At 40.2% G+C, this 18,087-nt stretch overlaps 1 protein-coding gene across 2 annotated transcripts; it reads right to left on the bottom strand.

Moving 5' to 3' along the window:
• Nucleotides 1-16,536: 16,536 nt before the first annotated feature.
• Nucleotides 16,537-17,988, bottom strand: LOC309664939 (tropomyosin alpha-3 chain-like). Of its 2 annotated transcripts, XM_082471105.1 has the most exons (2): nucleotides 17,792-17,988; nucleotides 16,537-17,669 (listed from the first exon to the last, which is right to left on the bottom strand). In XM_082471105.1, the coding sequence occupies exons 1-2, from the start codon at nucleotides 17,869-17,871 to the stop codon at nucleotides 17,150-17,152; spliced, it is 600 nt and encodes a 199-aa protein (XP_082327231.1). In that variant the 5' UTR covers nucleotides 17,872-17,988; the 3' UTR covers nucleotides 16,537-17,149. The 2 variants fall into 2 exon arrangements, with proteins under 2 accessions (XP_082327231.1, XP_082327230.1); XM_082471104.1 differs by having other exon boundaries at nucleotides 16,537-17,986.
• Between the last annotated feature and the right edge of the window lie 99 nt (nucleotides 17,989-18,087).

Genomic DNA, 18,087 nt, shown 5'->3' on the forward strand with positions numbered 1-18,087 from the left:
GCAATTTCTGGGTACCAAATATTATAAGGTAGCAACCTCAGAAGGCGATTCATGAGAGGAAGAAGAACAAGGCTTCCTTCAGTACAAGGTGCTGTGGAGACTCTGCAGGAACAGAATGGACCCTCTGCCCCAAATTTGGTTCAGACGTCAAGATTAATGATGCCTCCACCACACCAAGAGGTATGGAAAGGTTTATTATTCATATAACAAGACTTTCTGGAGAGGGCAGAGGAGGCCCCAAGTTTATTCAAAATGGCCTGAGAGCAAGGAGAGGAGAGTGGTGTGGGTTTTATTGCGGTTAGGGGCTGAGGTCAGGGTGAAGCTTTCTGCAGCTGGGTAGGGGCTTGGGAGGTTTGAACCACCTGCTCTCATCGAAGGAGGGGGCACCTGAGCTGTCTGTCAACTTGCCCAGATGTGGGGCACAGGAGGAAGAGGCTTATAAGCCTCAGAAGTCAAATATCAACAACTCAGTCAGGCTCTATTGCACAAGGTCCGATGAATTTAGAAAAATTTTCCATTATTCCATTTCCATGTGAAAAAGATAGAATGGGAGAGAAAATTGTGAATTTCTACTGCCTATGTTTTAAGATTGGTAAGGAGGGAGTATGGCTCTGGAGAGAAAAAGATACCCAACTGACAAAGACAGTGTGAAAAAAGGCATGGGAAGGATGATACAAGGAATTTTAAATGACAGGCAATCTTAAAGATGATTTAAGGAGTCAATGGATTTGCAGGCAAGATTGCTACAATGTCAGAAAGTGGCTACAGAATTCAAAGTTAAAGATGGGAACTCATGGGACAGGTTTTGTTCCCAAAAAAAAAATTAATTTCAGTATTAAATTTGTTTATATCCATTTTGGCTTGGCAAAATATTTGAGGTGATAAGACCAGTATAAAATCAAAGTTAGAAAATATATCTAAAAAAGAAAAAGAAGGAAAATATCTCTCCAAAAGAAGGATATGGAGGTCAGTCAGATACAGAAATTCAGCAAGAAGGCAGTCAGTAGACCAGGGCTCGGGCTCTGAAACAAGACAGGGGATGCTCAAGTCTCAGTCCTGCCACTTACCTACTGTGTAACTTTGAGTAAACAAGTAACTTGATTTTTTTTTTTAAGCCTTAGTTACCTCCTCTGCAAGCTGGAGATGATACCAGGGCTTATATAGTGGTTGTAAGGATTAAATAAGATAGTATATATAATCTACTGAGCACAGGGTGTGGAGTTCAACCAGTGCTGGTATTAACATATTAATATAAAAAGATTGTGAGAGTAGTTGGCAAAAAGGGAGGAGTGAGGGTGGCTCTGTTTTGGAGCATGCATCATCTCATTTAATCCGCATAACAACCCTGTGAGGTGGATACCATTTCTATCTCCACTTTACAGATGCTGAAATAGAAACAGAGGTGTTCTGTCACTGGTCCAAGGTAGGCACTGGAGCCAGCATCCAAGTACAGGTCTTCATGGCTCCAAAGCCTCCAGGCTGTCCTATTCCAAGATGCTTTTCTTTGCTACTCGTTAATGGATATTTTTCAAGTGAGAGAGGAGAGGAAGAACAATGGGTCTTAGAAAGAATAGCAATGTGAAAGTCTACAAATGAGTATGAGTCAGAAGAAAGGAACCAGGATGTAAAATACATTTGAGAGTAAAAAAAAAAAAAAAAGGAAAAGTAATAGCTATATGTATATTGTGTTAAAAAATGCAATGTTCGTGGAAAATTTCTTGGCTAGGTGATGGAGGAAATTGTATGTAAATGTGTAAAGTGTTAAGATAGCTTTTATAATTAAAACCTGTGAGAAAGAGATATGAAATTGCTTTGGCAAACTTAAAGGTACTTTACCAATAAGATAGTATTAGAAATGAAGTATTCTTTAAATGCTTCTTGGTAATGTTCTAACTAAGGCAGGTTTTAATGGCCATAATCTTTTAACTGTTTTTTAAAGTTGAGTTTGGGGCGCAGTAAGTGGAAGGAATGCATTTATCCAAACAGCTCCGCATTTCCATGTTCTTGTTGTTTGTTGATTTAGGCGGGGGTGTCTCTCTTAACTTCAAATGAAAGTTCCAAGACAGCCTCAAAGGGTGGCATTATTATTTGGGTATACATACAAAATGTATGCCAATAGCAACCAATCCTGGTCCCAGTTATTAAGTTTTTAACATTCCATGCATCTCACAGGCTGCTTCATTCAGTATTCTCACTTTAAATTCGTTAACATTTAGTTTCTGAAGAGCCAGAATGTGTGGAACTGAGCAGCAGAAAGAATGTGATGAGAATATCACAAGATAAAAACAGTAATTGTATACTACAGTTCCAGAATACTATAAAGAACAGTCAAATAGCAAAGTCCAAGCAAGAGAACAAGCATTGGTGTCCTGTCCTCTTGTTCACCTGCCTTTCATAATTCTGAGACATAAGCCAGCCATCTCTCTATACTCCTCCCTTGTGTTCTCCTTAGACCCAAATCCAACAGGAAACTGTACTCCATGGTAACGCAGCCTCTCTATAAAGACTTCTCATCCATTTGGAAGCTACAGCTGAGGCAAGAAGACAGCTAATGAACAGAAGCTCTCCACCTGAGCTCTGTGGGTTCCAAAGTCTTCCTACTTATTTCTGTAAAAATGAATCCAGGTTTATACAGAGTAGTTTTATATTTCCACATTAGGTCTTTTCTTATTCTTTTATATTCTAATCTCCCTCAGAAGACACAATGGTAATCCATTTATCAAGCTGGGCAGTCTACTTCCCTTGTACTCAGTAACCATTTTTAAGACTAGACTTTGGCTATAACTTCTGTCAATTTTAATAATATGATAGCTATTTTACCAGCAAAAGCTAGTTTATTCAGGGGCAGCCAGAGGAATTGGATTCAGAATATGCGAACTATGGTGGACAAGAGGCAAATCCAGAAACAAGGAGGGGGAACTTGCTTTTATAGGAAAAAGGGGAGAGTTGGAGCAGCTGTAATAAAGAATCCCTTGGAGGAAGTTGGGAGTCCAAAGTATGAAGGCTTCCCATTGGTTGGGTTGCTACAGTTTGATTGGCTGGACTGTCCGAGGGCAGAGTTTTCTTCTTCCTGCTGAATAGTAATATAGGTAACACTTTCCTGTCGGAGTTTGTATACGTAGGTTTCTTCCTGTTTGGAGTAATTGATGATGCATGGCACCCATGACAGCTCCCCCTACAGGCTTGTCCCGACTCCAACTTTAGCTGAGGTTTCTTTAATTCTACAGTTCATAACAAGTTTGGGTTATAATCAGCCGAGAAACTCTTCTCCTCCCTCTATAATGATGACAAATGAGTCATTTTTAATTTTAAAGGAGAGAATTTTTGCTTATTCTATATCAAAACCCTCTTTTGGAGACTCCAAGGAAGTAGTATCAACAATAGATAAGGCAAAACAACCAACAAACATAAACAAGTAGGCAAGACTTTGCAAGAATTAACTTTCATGCTATGATTTGCTCTGGGATGAAAGTCTCTTTATTATCAAAGTCTCTTTTTATCCCCCAGTCTGTCTGTCAGATTGATATTTTTTTTTTAAGTTCTCAATATTTTATCAAATCAATGATTTTAATAGCTTTGGTGAGTTAGGATTGACATACAAGAAACTGCATGTATTTAAAGTGCACAATTTATTTTGACATACGTATACCCCTCATGAAAACCATCACAATCAAGATAAACTTATCAGCCTCAAAAGTTTCTCACGCCTGTTTATAATTGCTCCATCCCATTCCTTTCTACTCACCTCTGCCACATACCCAGGCAACCACTGATTGTTTTCTAACACTAGAAATTTGTTTTTATTTCCAAGAATTTTATATACATGAAATAATACAGTTCTGTTTATTTTGGGGTGGTGACTATGGCTTCACTTGCTCAGCATAATTATTTTGAGCTTTATCCTTGTAATATTCCATTGCACGGATATACCATAGCTTGCTTATCCTTTCATCTATTGATGGGCACTTGGCTATTACAAAGACAGCTTCTATAAACATTTATGTAAAAATCTTTGCATGGACATGTGCTTTCAATTCTCTTGAAATACTTAGGAGTAGAATAACTATCATATGGTATGTGTATGTATAACTTTTTAAGAAACTGGCAAATTGTTTTCCAAAGTGGCTATGTCATTCTACTTTCCCAACACTTGTAGGAGAGTTTCAGTTCCTCTGTGTCTTTGTTGACCCTTGGTACTATATCTCTTTGATTTTAACCATTTCAGTGAGTGTATAGTTGTATCCACTAGTAGTTGTATGATTTTAATTTGCATTTCTCTAATGACTAATGATGTTGAGCACTTCATAATGTGCTTATTTGCTTGCATATCTTCTGTAGTGAATTTTCTGTTGAAACTTTATGCCCATTTAAAAAATTAGGTTATTTTCTAATTTGGAAGTACTTTATATAGTCTGGATATAAGCCCTTTATCAGATATATGCCCTGAAATTATTTTGTCCAGTTCGTGACTTGTCTTGTCGTTTTTCTTTTTCTTTTTTTGCAAATGTCAGATGGTTTTTAATTTTTTAATTGAAGTAAAGTTGATTTACAATGTTGTGTTAATTTCTGCTGTACAGCAAAGTGATTGTCATATATATGTATATATACACACACATTCTTCTTTATATGATTTTCCATTATGGTTTATCACAGATATTGAATATAGTTCCCTGTGCTATACAGTAGGACCTTGTTGTTTATCCACTCTATATATAATAGTTTACATCTGCTAACCACAAACTCCCACTCCATCCTTCCCCCACCCCACCCCCCTTGGCAACCACAAGTCTGCTCTCTCTGTCTGTGAGTCTGTTTCTGTTTTGTAGATAGGTTCATTTGGGCCATATTTTAGATTCGGGCCATATTTTAGATTCCACATATAAATGATATCATATGGTATTTGTTTTTCTCTTTTTGACTTACTTCACTTAGTATGATAATCTCTAGTTCCATCCATGTTGCTGCAAATGACATTATTTCATTCTTTTTTATGGCTGAGTAGTATTCTATTGTATGTATGTACCACATCTTCTTTATCCCTTCATCTGTTGATGAACATTTAGGTTGTTTCCATGTCTTGGCTGTTGTGAATGTTGCTGCTATGAACATAGGGGTACATGTATCTTTTCAAATTATAGTTTTGTCTGGATATATGCCCAGGAGTGGGATTGCTGGATCATATGGTAATTCTATTTTTAGGTTTTTAAGGAACCTCCACACGGTTTTCCATAGTGACTGTACCAGTTTACATTCCCACCAACAGTGCAAGAGGGTTCCCTTTTCTCAACACCCTCTCCAGCATTTGTTGTTTGTAGACTTTTTGATGATGGCCATTCTGACTGGTGTGAGGTGATACCTCATTGTAGTTTTGGTTTGCATTTCTCTAATAATGAGTGATGTTGAGCATCTTTTCATGTGCCTGTCGGCCACCTGTATGTCTTCTTTGGAGAAATGTCTATTAAGGTCTTCTGTCCATTTTTGGATTAGGTTGTTTGCTTTTTTGTTGTTGAGCTGTATGAGCTGTTTGTATATTTTGGAAAGTAAGTCCTTGTCGGTTGCGTCATTTGCAAATATTTTCTCCCATTCTGTAGATTGTCTTTTTGTTTTGTTGATGGTTTCCTTTACTGTGCAAAAGCTTGTAAGTTTGATTAGGCCCCATTTGTTTATTTTTGTTTTTATTTCTATTGCCTTGGGAGATGGACTTAAAAAAAAGTTGGTACGATTTATGTCAGAGAATGTTTTGCCTATGTTCCCTTCTAGGAGTTTTATATCATGTCTTATGTTTAAGTCTTTAAGCTATTTTGAGTTTATTTTTGTGTGTGGTGTAAGGGTGTGTTCTAACTTCATTGATTTACTTGCAGCTGTCCGACTTTCCCAACACCACTTGCTGAAGAGACTTTTTCCCATTGTATATTCTTGCCTCCTTTGTCAAAGATTAATTAACCGTAGGTGTGTGGGTTTATTTCTGGGCTCTCTATTCTGTTCCATTGACCAATATGTCTGTTTTTTTGTCAATACCACACTGTTTTCATTACTGTAGCTTTGTAGTATTCTCTGAAGCCTGGGAGGGTTATGCCTCCTACTTTGTTCTTTCTCCCCAGGATTGCTTTGGCAATTCTGGGTCTTTTATGGTTCCACATAAATTTTAGGATTATTTATTCTATTTGTGTGAAAAATGTCATGGGTAATTTGATAGGGATCACATTAAATATGTAGATTGCTTTGGGTAGTATGGCCATTTTCACAATATTAACTCTTCCAATCCAAGAACATGGGATATCTTTCCATTTTATTGAATCATCTTCAATTTCCTTTATTAATGTTTTATAGTTCTCAGCATATGTGTCTTTCATCTCTGTGGTCAGGTTTATTCCTAAGTTTTTGTTTGTTTGTTTTTGGTTAGATTTTAAAAGGGATTGTTTTTTACATTCCCATTCTGATATTTCACTATTAGTGTAAAGAAATGCAACGAATTTCTGTATGTTAATCTTGTATCCTGCTCCTGTGCTGAATTTGTTTATCAGTCCTAGTAGTTTTTGTAAGGAGTCTTTACAGTTTTCTCTCTATAGTATCATGCTATCTGCATATAATGATACTTTTACCTCTTCCCTTCCAATTTGGATACCTTTTATTTCTTTTTCTTTTCTGAGTGCCTTGGCTAGGACTTCCAATACTGTGTTGAATAGAAGAGGTGAGAGTGGGCATCCTTGTCTTGTTCTAGATTTTAACAGGAAGGCTTTCAGCTTTTCACCATTGAGTATTATATTGGCTGTGGGTTTGTCATAAATGGCTTTTATTATGTTGAGATATGTTCCCTCTGTACCCACTTTGGTAAGAGTTTTTATCATAAATGGATATTGAATTTTGTCAAATGCTTTTTCTACATCTACTGAGATGATGATGTGGTTTTTGTCTTTTCTTTTGTTGATGTGGTATATCACACTGATTGATTTGCATATGTTGAGCCACCCTTGTGACCCTGGGATGAATCCAGCTTGGTCGTGGTGTATGATCTATTTTATGTGTTGTTGGTTCAGCTTGTTAATATTTTGCTGAGAATTTTTGCATCTATATTCATCAAAGATATAGGCCTGTAATTTTCTTTTTTCATGGTGTCTTTGGTTTTGGTATCAGCGTGATGGTGACTTCATAGAATGTCTTTGAGAGTGTTCCCACCTCTTCGTTCTTGTGGAAGAGTTTGAGAAGGATGGGTAAAATTTCTTCTTTGTATGCTTGGTAGAATTAACTTGTGAAGCCACTTGGTCCTGGACTTTTGTTTGTAGGGAGATTTTTGTTTTTTAAATTACAGATTCTATTTCACTTCTAGTGATTGGTCTGTTCAAATTATCAATTTCTTCTTGATTCAATTTTGGTGGGCTATATGTTTCTATATAGAAACTTGTCCATTTGTTCTAGGTTATGGAATTTATTGGCATGTAATTGTTCATAGTATTCTCTTATGATTTTTTTTAAAATTAATTAATTAATTAATTTTTGGCTGCTTTGGGTCTTCGTTTCTGCGCGAGGGCTTTCTCCAGTTGCGGCAAGCGGGGGCCACTCTTCATCGCGGTGCGCGGGCCTCTCACTGTCGTGGCCTCTCTTGTTGCGGAGCACAGGCTCCAGACGCGCAGGCTCAGTAGTCGTGTCTCACGGGCCCAGTAGCTCCGTGGCATGTGGGATCCCCCCAGACCAGGGCTCGAACCCATGTCCCCTGCATTGGCAGGCAGACTCTCAACCACTGTGCCACCAGGGAAGCCCTATGATATTTTTGTATTTCTGCAGTATTGGTTGAGATTTCTCCTTTTCGTTTCTTAATTTATTTACTTGGATTCTCTCTCTTGTCTTCTTGGTGAGCCTGGCCAGAGACTTGTCAATTTTGTTTACCCTTTCAAAGGACCAGCTCTTGGTTTTTTTTTTGTTTGTTTTTTTTTAATGAGCTTATTTATTTATTTATTTTTATTTTGGGCTGTATTGGGTCTTCGTTTCTGTGCGAGGGCTTTCTCCACTTGCGGCAAGCGGGGGCCACTCTTCATTGCTGTGTGCAGGCCTCTCACTATCGCGGCCTCTCTTGTTGCGGAGCACAGGCTCCAGATGCGCAGGCTCAGTAGCTGTGGCTCACGGGCCTAGTTGCTCCGCGGCATGTGGGATCCTTCCAGACCAGGGCTCGAACCCGTGTCGCCTGCATTAGCAGGCAGATTCTCAACCGCTGCGCCACCAGGGAAGCCCTTTAATTAATTAATTAATTTATTTATTTTTGGGTGTGTTGGGTCTTCATTTCTGTGCGAGGGCTTTCTCTAGTTGCGGCAGGCGGGGGCCACTCTTCATCGCGGTGCGTGGGCCTCTCACTATCGTGGCCTCTCTTGTTGCAGAGCACAGGCTCCAGACGCGCAGGCTCAGTAGTTGTGGCTCATGGGCCTAGTTGTTCCGTGGCATGTGGGATCTTCCCGGACCAGGGGTCGAACCCATGTCCCCTGCATTGGCAGGCAGATTCTCAACCACTGCACCACCAGGGAAGCCCAGCTCTTGGTTTTACTAATTTTTTTATATTGTTTTTAATCTCTATTTTATTTATTTCCTCTCTGATCTTTATTATTTCCTTCCTTCTGCTGACTTTCGGTTTTGTTTGTTCTTCTTTTTCTAATGCTTTTATGTGGAGGTTAGGTTGTTTATTTGAGATTTTTCTATTTTTTGAGGAAGGCATGTATCACTCTGAACTTCCCTCTAAGAACTGCTTTTGCTGCATCCCATACTTTTGGTATGGTTGTGTTTTCTTTTTTTTTAAAATATATTTATTTTTATTTTTTAAATTTATCTTTGGCTGCATCAGGTCTTTGTTGCTGTGCATGGGCTTTCTCTAGTTGCGGTGAGTGTGGGCTACTCTTCATTGTGGTGCGTGGGCTTCTCATTGTGGTGGCTTCTCATTGCAGAGCAGGGGGTCTAGGCACACGGACTTCAGTAGTTGGGGCATGCAGGCTCAGTAGTTGTGGCTTGCAGGCTCTAGAGCACAGGCTCAGTAGTTGTGGCGCACGGGCTTTGTTGCTCCGTGGCATGTGGGATCTTCCTGGTCCAGGGCTTGAACCTGTGTCCCCTGCACTGGCAGGCAGATTCTTAACCACTGTGCCACCAGGGAAGTCCTTGGTTGTGTTTTCATTGTCATTTGTCTCAAGGTATTTTTTAATTTCCTCTTTGATTTCATCATTGACCCATTGGTTTTTTTAGTAGCATATTGTCTAGTCTCCATGTAATCGGTTTTTTTCTCATTGTCTTTTCTGTGGTTAATTTCTAGTTTTATGCTGTTGTGGTCAGAAAAGATGCTTGAAATAATTTCTGTAGTCTTAAATTTGTTGAGGCTTGTTTTGTGCCACAGTATGTGGCCAATTCAGGAGAATGTTCCATGTGCACTTGAAAAGAATCTGTATTCTTTTTTTTTTTCTTTTTGATGTATTGTCTTTTTATTTTTTCTTTTACCAGTCCTTTCCATGAGCAAACGTTTTAAACTTTGATGAAGTCTAATTGAAAAATTTGATATTTTATAAATTGTGTTTTGGTCTCATATCTCAGAAATATTTGCCTAACCCAAGATCACAAGAGTTTTCCCATTTTCTTCTAGAAGTTTTATGGTTTGGGATCTTATATTTAAGTCTATGATCATTTTGAGTTAATTTTTTGTATATTGCAAAATATGGATCAAAGTGGGTTTTTTGTTTTTTTGGTTTATTTGCTTTGTTTTTTTTTTAATAGGACTGTTCAGTTGTTCCAGATGAAAGGCTATCATTTCTCCACTAAATTGTCATGGCAATTTTGTTGAAAATTCGTTGTTTGTATGTATGTGTATCTATTTATAGACTCTTTATTCTGTTCCATTGATTTGTCTATTTTTATTCCCATAGCGCACTGTCTTAATTACTTTACATTTATAATAATTATTGAAATCTTCTGGTGTTAGCCATCAAACCTTGTTTTTTTTTTTCAAGGTTGCTTTGAGAATTCTCAGTCTTTCAAATTTCTATATGAATTTTAGAATCACCTTGTCAGTTTCTATAAAAATGTCTGCTAGGGTTTTGATTGAGCTTGTGCAGAATCTAGAGATCAATTTGGAAAAATGATAACAATACTGAGTTTCCAACTTCTGAACAATATGTATTTCTCCATTTATTTAGATCTTCTTTAATTTCTCTCAGCAATGTTTTGTAGTTTTCAGTGTATGTCTTTCACATTTTTTGTTAGATTTATTCCAAGAATCCTGGGTTTTGATGACATTATAAACCATATTTTTAATTTCCAATTTCTGATTCATTTGTAAAATATGGAAATACAACTAGTTCTTTTTATAAAAAATTAATTGAGCTATAACTGACATAATATTATGTTAGTTTCAGGTGTATAACATAATGATTCCATATTGGTATACATTGTGAAATAATCACTACAATAAATCTAGATTACATCTGTCACATAGTTAAAAACAATTTTTTTATATTGTGATAACTTTCAAGATCCACTCTCTTAGCAACTTTCAAATAATTAATACAGTATTGTTGACTATTCACCATACTGTACATTATATCCTTATGACTTATTTATTTCATAACTGGAAGTTTGCCCCTTTTTGATGCCCTTCATCCATTTCTCTCACTTCCCAACCCCCCAGCTCTGGCAGCCACCAATTTATTCTCTGTATCTGTTAGGTTAGTTGTTTTTTGTGTTTTTGTTTTGTTTGCATTGGATTCCACATAAAAGTGGGATCATATGGTATGAACATCCCCCTTTAAATGCTTTCGCAGCAACCCATAAACTTTGCTATGTTGTATTTCCATTTTTGTTTGTCTCAAGAAATTTCTTAAATTTCTTATTTGATTTCTTCTTTTTTAAATAAATTTATTTATTTTTGGCTGCATTGAAGCTTCATTGCTGCACGTGGGCTTTTTCTGGTTGCAGCGAGTGGGGGCTACTCTTCGTTGTGGTGTGCAGTCTTCTCATTGCAGTGGCTTCTCTTGTTGCAGACCATGGGCTCTAGGCACGTGGGCTTCAGTAGTTGCAGCATGTGGGCTCAGTAGTTGTGGCTCACAGGCTCTAGAGTGCAGGCTCAGTAGTTGTGGTGCACAGGCTTAGTTGCTCCGTGGCATGTGGGATCTTCCTGGACCAGGGATCAAACCCGTGTCCCTTGCATTGGCAGGTGGATTCTTAACCACTGTGCCACCAGGGAAGTCCCTTTGATTTCTTCTTGAACAACACATTGGTTGTTCAGTAACGTGTTGTTTAATCTCCACATATTTTTGGATTTTCCAGTTTTTTCCATGTAATTGATTTCTAGTTTCATACTACTGTGGTCAGAAAAGATGCTCAATATGGTTTTAGTCCTCTTGTGTTTATCAAGACTTGTTTAGTGGCCTAACACTTGATCTATCCTAGAGAATGTTCCATGTGCACTTGAAGAATGCATATTCTGTTGCTTTGGGGTGGAATGTTCTGTATATATCTGTTAAGTTCACCTACTCTGTTATTTAAGACCATGCTTTCTTCATTGATTTTCTGCCTAGACGATCTATCCGTTGATATAAGTGGGGTATTAAAGCCCCCTACTACTATTGTATTGCTGTCTATTTCTCCTTTTAGGTTTTTAATATTTGCTTTTTACATTTAGGTGCTCCTGTGTTGGATGCATATTTACAAATGTTATATCCCTAGTTGGATTGACCCTTTTATCATTATGCCCTTCTTTGTCTCTTATTACAGTCTTTGTTTTAAAGTCTATTTTGTCTGATATAAGTATAGCTACCCCAGCTTTTTTTGTTTTTATTTGCATGGAATATCTTTTTCCATAGATTCACTTTCAGTCTCTCTGTGTCCTTACATTGGAAGTGAGTCTCTTGTAGGCAGCCTATAGGTGTTACTTGTTTTTTTTTTTAATCCATTTCGCGATTCTTTTCTTTTGATTGTAGAATTTAGTTCATTTACATTTAAAGTAATTATTTATAGGTAGGGACTTACTGCCATTTATTCATTGTTTTCCTGGTTGTTTCATAGTTCCTCTTGTTCCCATCTTCTCTTCCTCTTTCCCTTTGTGGTTTGATACCTTTCTGGTATACTTAAATTCCTTTCTCTTTCTCTTTTATTTATCTACTATAAGATTTTTCTTTGTGTTACCATGAGGCTTACATATAATAAGAATCTTAAAGTCAATAACAACTTAAGATTGATCTCATTTTAAAGCTCTACATTGTTACTCTATTCATCTGACTTTCATGGTTTTGATATTACATTTATATCTTTTTATCTTGTGTGTTACTTAACTAATTATTGTAATCATAGTTATTTTTACCACTCTTGTCTTTCAACCTTCATACTAGCTTTAAAAGTGATTAATCCACTACCTTTTCTATGTTTGCATTTCCAGTGAGATTTATCCTTTCATATGTTTTCTTGTTTCTAATTAATACCCTTTCTTTTCAGCTTAAAGAAGTCCCATTAACATTTCTTGTAAGACCAGTTTAGTGGTGACAAACTCCTTTAGTTTTTGCCTGTCTGGAAAACTCTTTATCTCTCCTTCACTTCTGATTGATAACTCTGTCAGGTAGAGTATTCTTGGTTGGAAGTTTTTGTTGTTGTTGTAGTTTGTTATTTTCTTTCAGCACTTTGAATATATAGTGCTTTTCCCTTCTGGCCTACAAAATTTCTGCTGAAAAATCTGGTGATAGTCTTATGAGAATTCTCTTGTATGTAACAAGTTGTTTTTCTCTTATTGCTTCTAAGATTCTCTCCTTGTCTTTAACTTTTGACATTTTAAGAAAATGTGTCTTGGTGTGGATCTCTGGGCTCCTCTTATTTGGAACTTGGATCCTGGGCTTCCTGGATCTGGATGCTGTTTCCTTACCCAGTTTAGGGACGTTTTCAGCCATTATTTCTTCAAATAATTTTTCTGCCCTTTTCTCTCTTTTCCTTTTGGGAGCCCTATAATGTTAGCCCATTAATGTTATGAATGTTAGCCCATTTGATGGTTTCCCATAAGTCCCTTAAGCTATCTCCTTTTTTATATTTATTTTTTCCTTTTGCTGCTCTGATTGGGTGAATTTTAGTGCCTTGTCAGCAAGTTAACTGTTCCTTTTTTCTACTTTGTTTAGTCTCCTTTTGAACCCTGTAGTGTACTTTTCAGGTCAGTTATTCTTCAGCTCTGTAACTTTTGTTTGGTACTTTCTTATATTTTCTATCTCTCTGTTGAATTTCTCACTGTGTTCATTTATTTTACCCCCAGTTCAGTGAGCATCCTTATAACCATTACCTTGAACACTTTATCAGGTAAATTACTTATCTCCATTCTATTAAGGTTTTGGTTTTTTTTTTTTCTGAGCTTTTATCTTCTTTTGTTTGGAACATATTCATCTGTTTCTTCATTTTCTTGACTCCCTGTGTCGGTTTCTTGCAGTAGATAAAACAACCACTTCTCTCAGTGTAAAAGCAGTGGCCTCGTGTAGAAGATGAATCTTGTTCAACCCTGCCCTAGCCTCTGGTTGTCTCTCAAACCTTTGTGATTTTCCAAGCAGCCTATTATACTTTTAATAGCTCCCAGTAGTTAAAGGTGTGCCAAGACCTGTACACGTCCCAAAAGGGGAGGCTCTCAGTCAGCACTTAGATTCAGAAAGATTGGAAGCCAAACCCTCAGACAGCAGATTTTAAAGTATGCAAAGATCTACAGTCCTGTGGGACCACAGGCATAAGCCCCACCAGCCACCAGAGCCAGGTGATCTGGAGGTGTCCGCTCGGCAGAAGTCATACAAATCAGGGCTCCAGACAAGAATATAAGCTCTTTTCTGGGACGTACCACTGAGCCTTAGTGAGAAAGAGGGAAAGTGCAAGGATGGCATCCACTGGCCTGTGTTCCCTGAGATCAGCTCCATAGACCCCTAGATGTGTGCCAAACCTGAAGCTTCCCCTCAGGCCAAAGCTCCAGGAGATTCAATTAGGCCTCTTTCACAGAATGGCCGTGGGTGTGTTTCAGTCTGCAGTCTGCGCAGTGTCCTGGATTTGGTAGCCTGCCAAGAACTACCTCTCCAGTCCTTACAGTCCCTTGGGACCCAGGAACACAAGACCCTCTGGCCACCAGAGCAGAGGCAGTCAAGGTACGTCCCCTTGTTGGTAGCTGCAAAAACCAGAGCACCAGATGGAAAAGCCAGGGCACCTGACACATGTGAGAGCTCCCCTCTGGGAGATGCTGGTGTTCCGGAGGATGGCAGAGCCCCCCCTTCTGAGCTCTGTGGAAAAGATTACCGTCAGCCCTTAGATGTGTGTTTAATTAGAAACTTGCCCCTCAGGCTGCATCTGTGATGATTAGTTAATAGGCCTCTTTCACAGAGAGATTGAGCTCCTGGGTCTCTTGCTCTTGCTGTGCCCTGGGAATGTTAGCTATTTAAGAACTCTTTTCCTTTGGTTATAGTTCCACTGGCTACCAGAGCCAGATCATGTGGAAGTGTCCCTTGGCAGCATCTACAAAAATTAGGATGCCAGACAAGGGTATAAGCTCCTCTCTGGGAGATACTGGTGAGCTGGTAAGGCAGAGGGAGAGCACAAAGATTGTGCCCACCAGCCTCTGTTCCCTGAGACCGCTTCCTTAGGCCATTAGTTGTGTATCAAACCAGAAGCCTATCTCTTAGGCCAAAGCTCCTGGACCAGCAAATAGGCTTCTCTCACAGAATGACTGGGAGGGTGTTTGAGTCTGCTGTCTGTGCAGTGCCCTGGGCGTGGTAGCCTGCCAACAACTGCCTCTCTGATTGTTACAGTCCCAGGGGACCTAGAAATGCATGCTCTCCTGGCCTCTAGAGGCAGGCAATCGAGGGGCATCCCCTAGGCAGTAGCTGCAAAACTCAGGGCATCAGACACATGTAAAAGCTCCCTTCTGGGAGATACTGGTGCTCTAGATCACAGCAGAATTAAGAGCATGATGATGGCGCCCACTGGCTGTAGTGAGGAAGAGGGGAGCATAAAAATGAGGCCTATAGGAATAAAAGAGAAAGAAAAAGAGGGCGTCTGTTGGCTAAGCAAGGCAGAGTGACAGCACATAGATGGCACCCACCGGTCTCTGTTTCTGGAGAGTGTTCCAACAGCTCTTAGATGTGTGTGTAAAAATAGATGCCTGCCCCCCAGGCCAATGCTTTAATATATGAAAACGAACCTCTTTCACTCAAAGTCTAAATGCAATCTGCAGCCTCTGAGCTGAACCCTGGGGAGGGTGAGTCTAAGTGTGCAAGCCCTTCTAGAGCCATTTCTCAGATTGCTACAGTTTTGTGGATCTTGTGGATGTGAGCCTGGTTGGTTTTCAAAGCTAGGTGTTTGGGAGTTCATCTCTCAGGTGCAAGTATTAAAAGTTGGAGTGCTTGATGTGCGATTGATACCCTTCAATCCTCAGGGAGAAGCTCTGGGTTTTGAGTTCCCTCCTGATTTGGGGTCACTGTACCAACAGTGGTATGTATAGCAAGATTGTGTCCCAGCCATTCCTACCCCCTTTTTAAAAAAATTTTATTTATTTTATTTTGGGCTACATTGGGTCTTTGTTGCTGCGCGCGGGCTTTCTCTAGTTGCGGCGAGCGGGGGCTACTCTTCATTGCGGTGCACGGCCTTCTCACTGCGGTGGCTTCTCTTGTTGCGGAGCACAGGCTCCAGGTGCATGGACTCAGTAGTCGTGGCTTGCAGGCTCTAGAGCGCAGGTTCAGTAGTTGTGGCGCATGGGCTTAGTTGCCCTGCAGCATGTGGGATCTTCCTGGACCAGGGCTCGAACCCGTGTCCCCTGCATTGGTGGGCAGATTCTTAACCACTGCGCCACCAGGGAAGCCCCACTACCCATTTTAATGTGGTTTTCTTCTCATTTGCCCAGTGTAGTCCATGCTCAGCCAACATTTAAGTTTTTTTTTTGTTTTGTTTTTTTTTTTTTGGAGGGACTGGTTCTTTATTTCAAAAAGACATTTATCAATGTTCAGTATCAAAACAGTTACACTATTGTTTTTTCTTTCTCCCAATCGGCCCGCAAAGAGACCACACCAAAGGGGAGTACATTTTAAGCCAATTTAGCTGTAGGATGCACACCTAACTGACCTCACTGAAACCTCACCAAAAAGAGGGGATTGGGTAGGGAAAGAAACTTTAAAAGATCAGCACACTGCCAGCCCAGACTGTAGAGAGCTCTCACAGCCAGATGGGGTGACCAGTGTGCCCCAACCCCAAAGAAGCAAAGTTTCAAAATAATATAAAATTTAAAAACAATTTTGTACATAAGCTATTCAAGATTTCTCCAGCACTAACTGATACAATGCACAATGAGATGGCACTTTTAGAGACAGCAGCTTCAGACCCAGAAAAGGGTGATGAGATGAGTTTTATATGGCTAAATCAGTGGTAGAACATAATTTTCTTTCCTTTCTTTCAAGGAGGCGGGAGAGCAAATAAGTGGTCGCCTCAAAATAAGGGGCACGTGATCCATTCTGTGAGCGGCGGGGAACAGGGTAGAGCTGGGACAAGGATTTGGGCTCAGAGGTCTCCCCATCTTGATTTCATCTGGTCACTTCTGATGGAAAAAAAAGTTGCCCAAAGATACCGTAAAGCTGAAAACCTGAACAGAGCTTTTTTTTTTTTTTGGCTAACTCCTTCTGGAATCACCTTTCTGGTTTGGCGGGTACCTTTTACAGAGCAATAAGGTTTCCCAAAATGAAGTCCTTCTCTGGGCTGTTTGGCTCTCTGTAAGGCATGCCCATACCTTTTCCCCTCCTCTACGGCGAGGGCAATATGCATTAAGCTGAAAAGTTACCTTCCAAAAGTGAGAAAGGGATTAGACTGCTGCTTCAAAACTATGGAATTATCTGGAATGTTTTACAAATGGCTGCTACATCAACAACAACAGAAAAGATAATTACAAAATGTGTCCATCACAACATGCTTTTAAAGACACTTAGCATTGTGCTCACATTCCCTTAAACGTTGTTCCCAAAGGTGCTCAGCCTCTAGCCCAAATGGACTCTCTGGGGAGAGGCAGAGACAGTTTGGCGAAAAGGACACAGGGGTGGGGGTGGGAGAGGTGGCGAAAGGAGAAAGCAGCCTTCCAGTTAAAGATCAGCCCTCAGTTTAAAGGTCAGCTTCGGGCAGGCTGGCCTCAGCGGAGTCGGGGTCAGAGGGAGGAGCAGCGGCAGGATGGGACTGGGGCGCTCTGCATCTCATTCAGGTCAAGCAGAGTCTGGTCCAGCATCCTTTGTGTACAGAGGTGCTCCTCTTTGGTGCATTTCAGTTTATCTTCCAAATCATCAATTGTCTTTTCCAGCTTGGCTACCGATCTCTCAGCAAACTCAGCACGGGTCTCTGCCTCCTTGAGTTTATCAGTAAGAATCTTTATCTCTTCCTCATATTTGTCTTCTTTTTGAGAGTACTTTTCTTCAGCAGCACTCAGACACTTCAGGTTCTGATCCATCAGTCTGATCTGCTCATCCATCTCTCGGCAACGGGACTCTGCCAGCTCAGCTCGCTCCTCTGTGCGTTGCAAGTCTCCCTCAATAATCGCCAACTTACGAGCCACCTCTTCATACTTCCTATCTGCCTCTTCTGCAATGTGCTTAGCTTCTTTGAGTTGGATTTCCTGGAGTTCCATTTTTTCTTCATCTTTTAAGGCTCGGTTTTCAATAACCTTCATACCTCTCTCACTCTCATCAGCAGCTTTCTCAGCTTCCTCCAGCTTTTGCAGGGCAGTGGCCAGGCGCTCTTGAGCGCGGTCCAGCTCCTCTTCAACCAGCTGGATCCTACGGTTGGCGGAGGCCACCTCAGCCTCAGCCTGTTCCCGGGCCCGCCTTTCTCCCTCCGCTTCCCGCTGGAGGCGCTCGGCCCTCTCCTCTGCATCATCGGCCTGCTGCTGCAGAACCTGGATCTTGCGCTTCACCACCTCGATGGTGGTGATCCCAGCCATGGTCCCCACCCAGCCCCTGCTTGCCTTCGGGTTCCTGCCTCCTCCGCCAACATTTAAGTTTTTTCCAGAGGAAGTTGTTCATATGTAGCTGTAGACTCGGTGGGTCTGTGAGAGGTGAGTTCAGGATCTTTCTATGTCACCATCTTGAACCA

The sequence above is a fragment of the Balaenoptera physalus genome (genome assembly GCF_965194825.1).
Source record: "Balaenoptera physalus genome assembly, chromosome: 7".
In the NCBI taxonomy this organism is placed as follows: Eukaryota; Metazoa; Chordata; class Mammalia; order Artiodactyla; family Balaenopteridae; genus Balaenoptera; species Balaenoptera physalus.

Excerpts from the sequence above, each read along its gene's own strand:
- LOC309664939 (XM_082471104.1), bottom strand. The coding sequence starts at position 17,935 with ATGGCTGGGATCACCACCATCGAGGTGGTGAAGCGCAAGATCCAGGTT.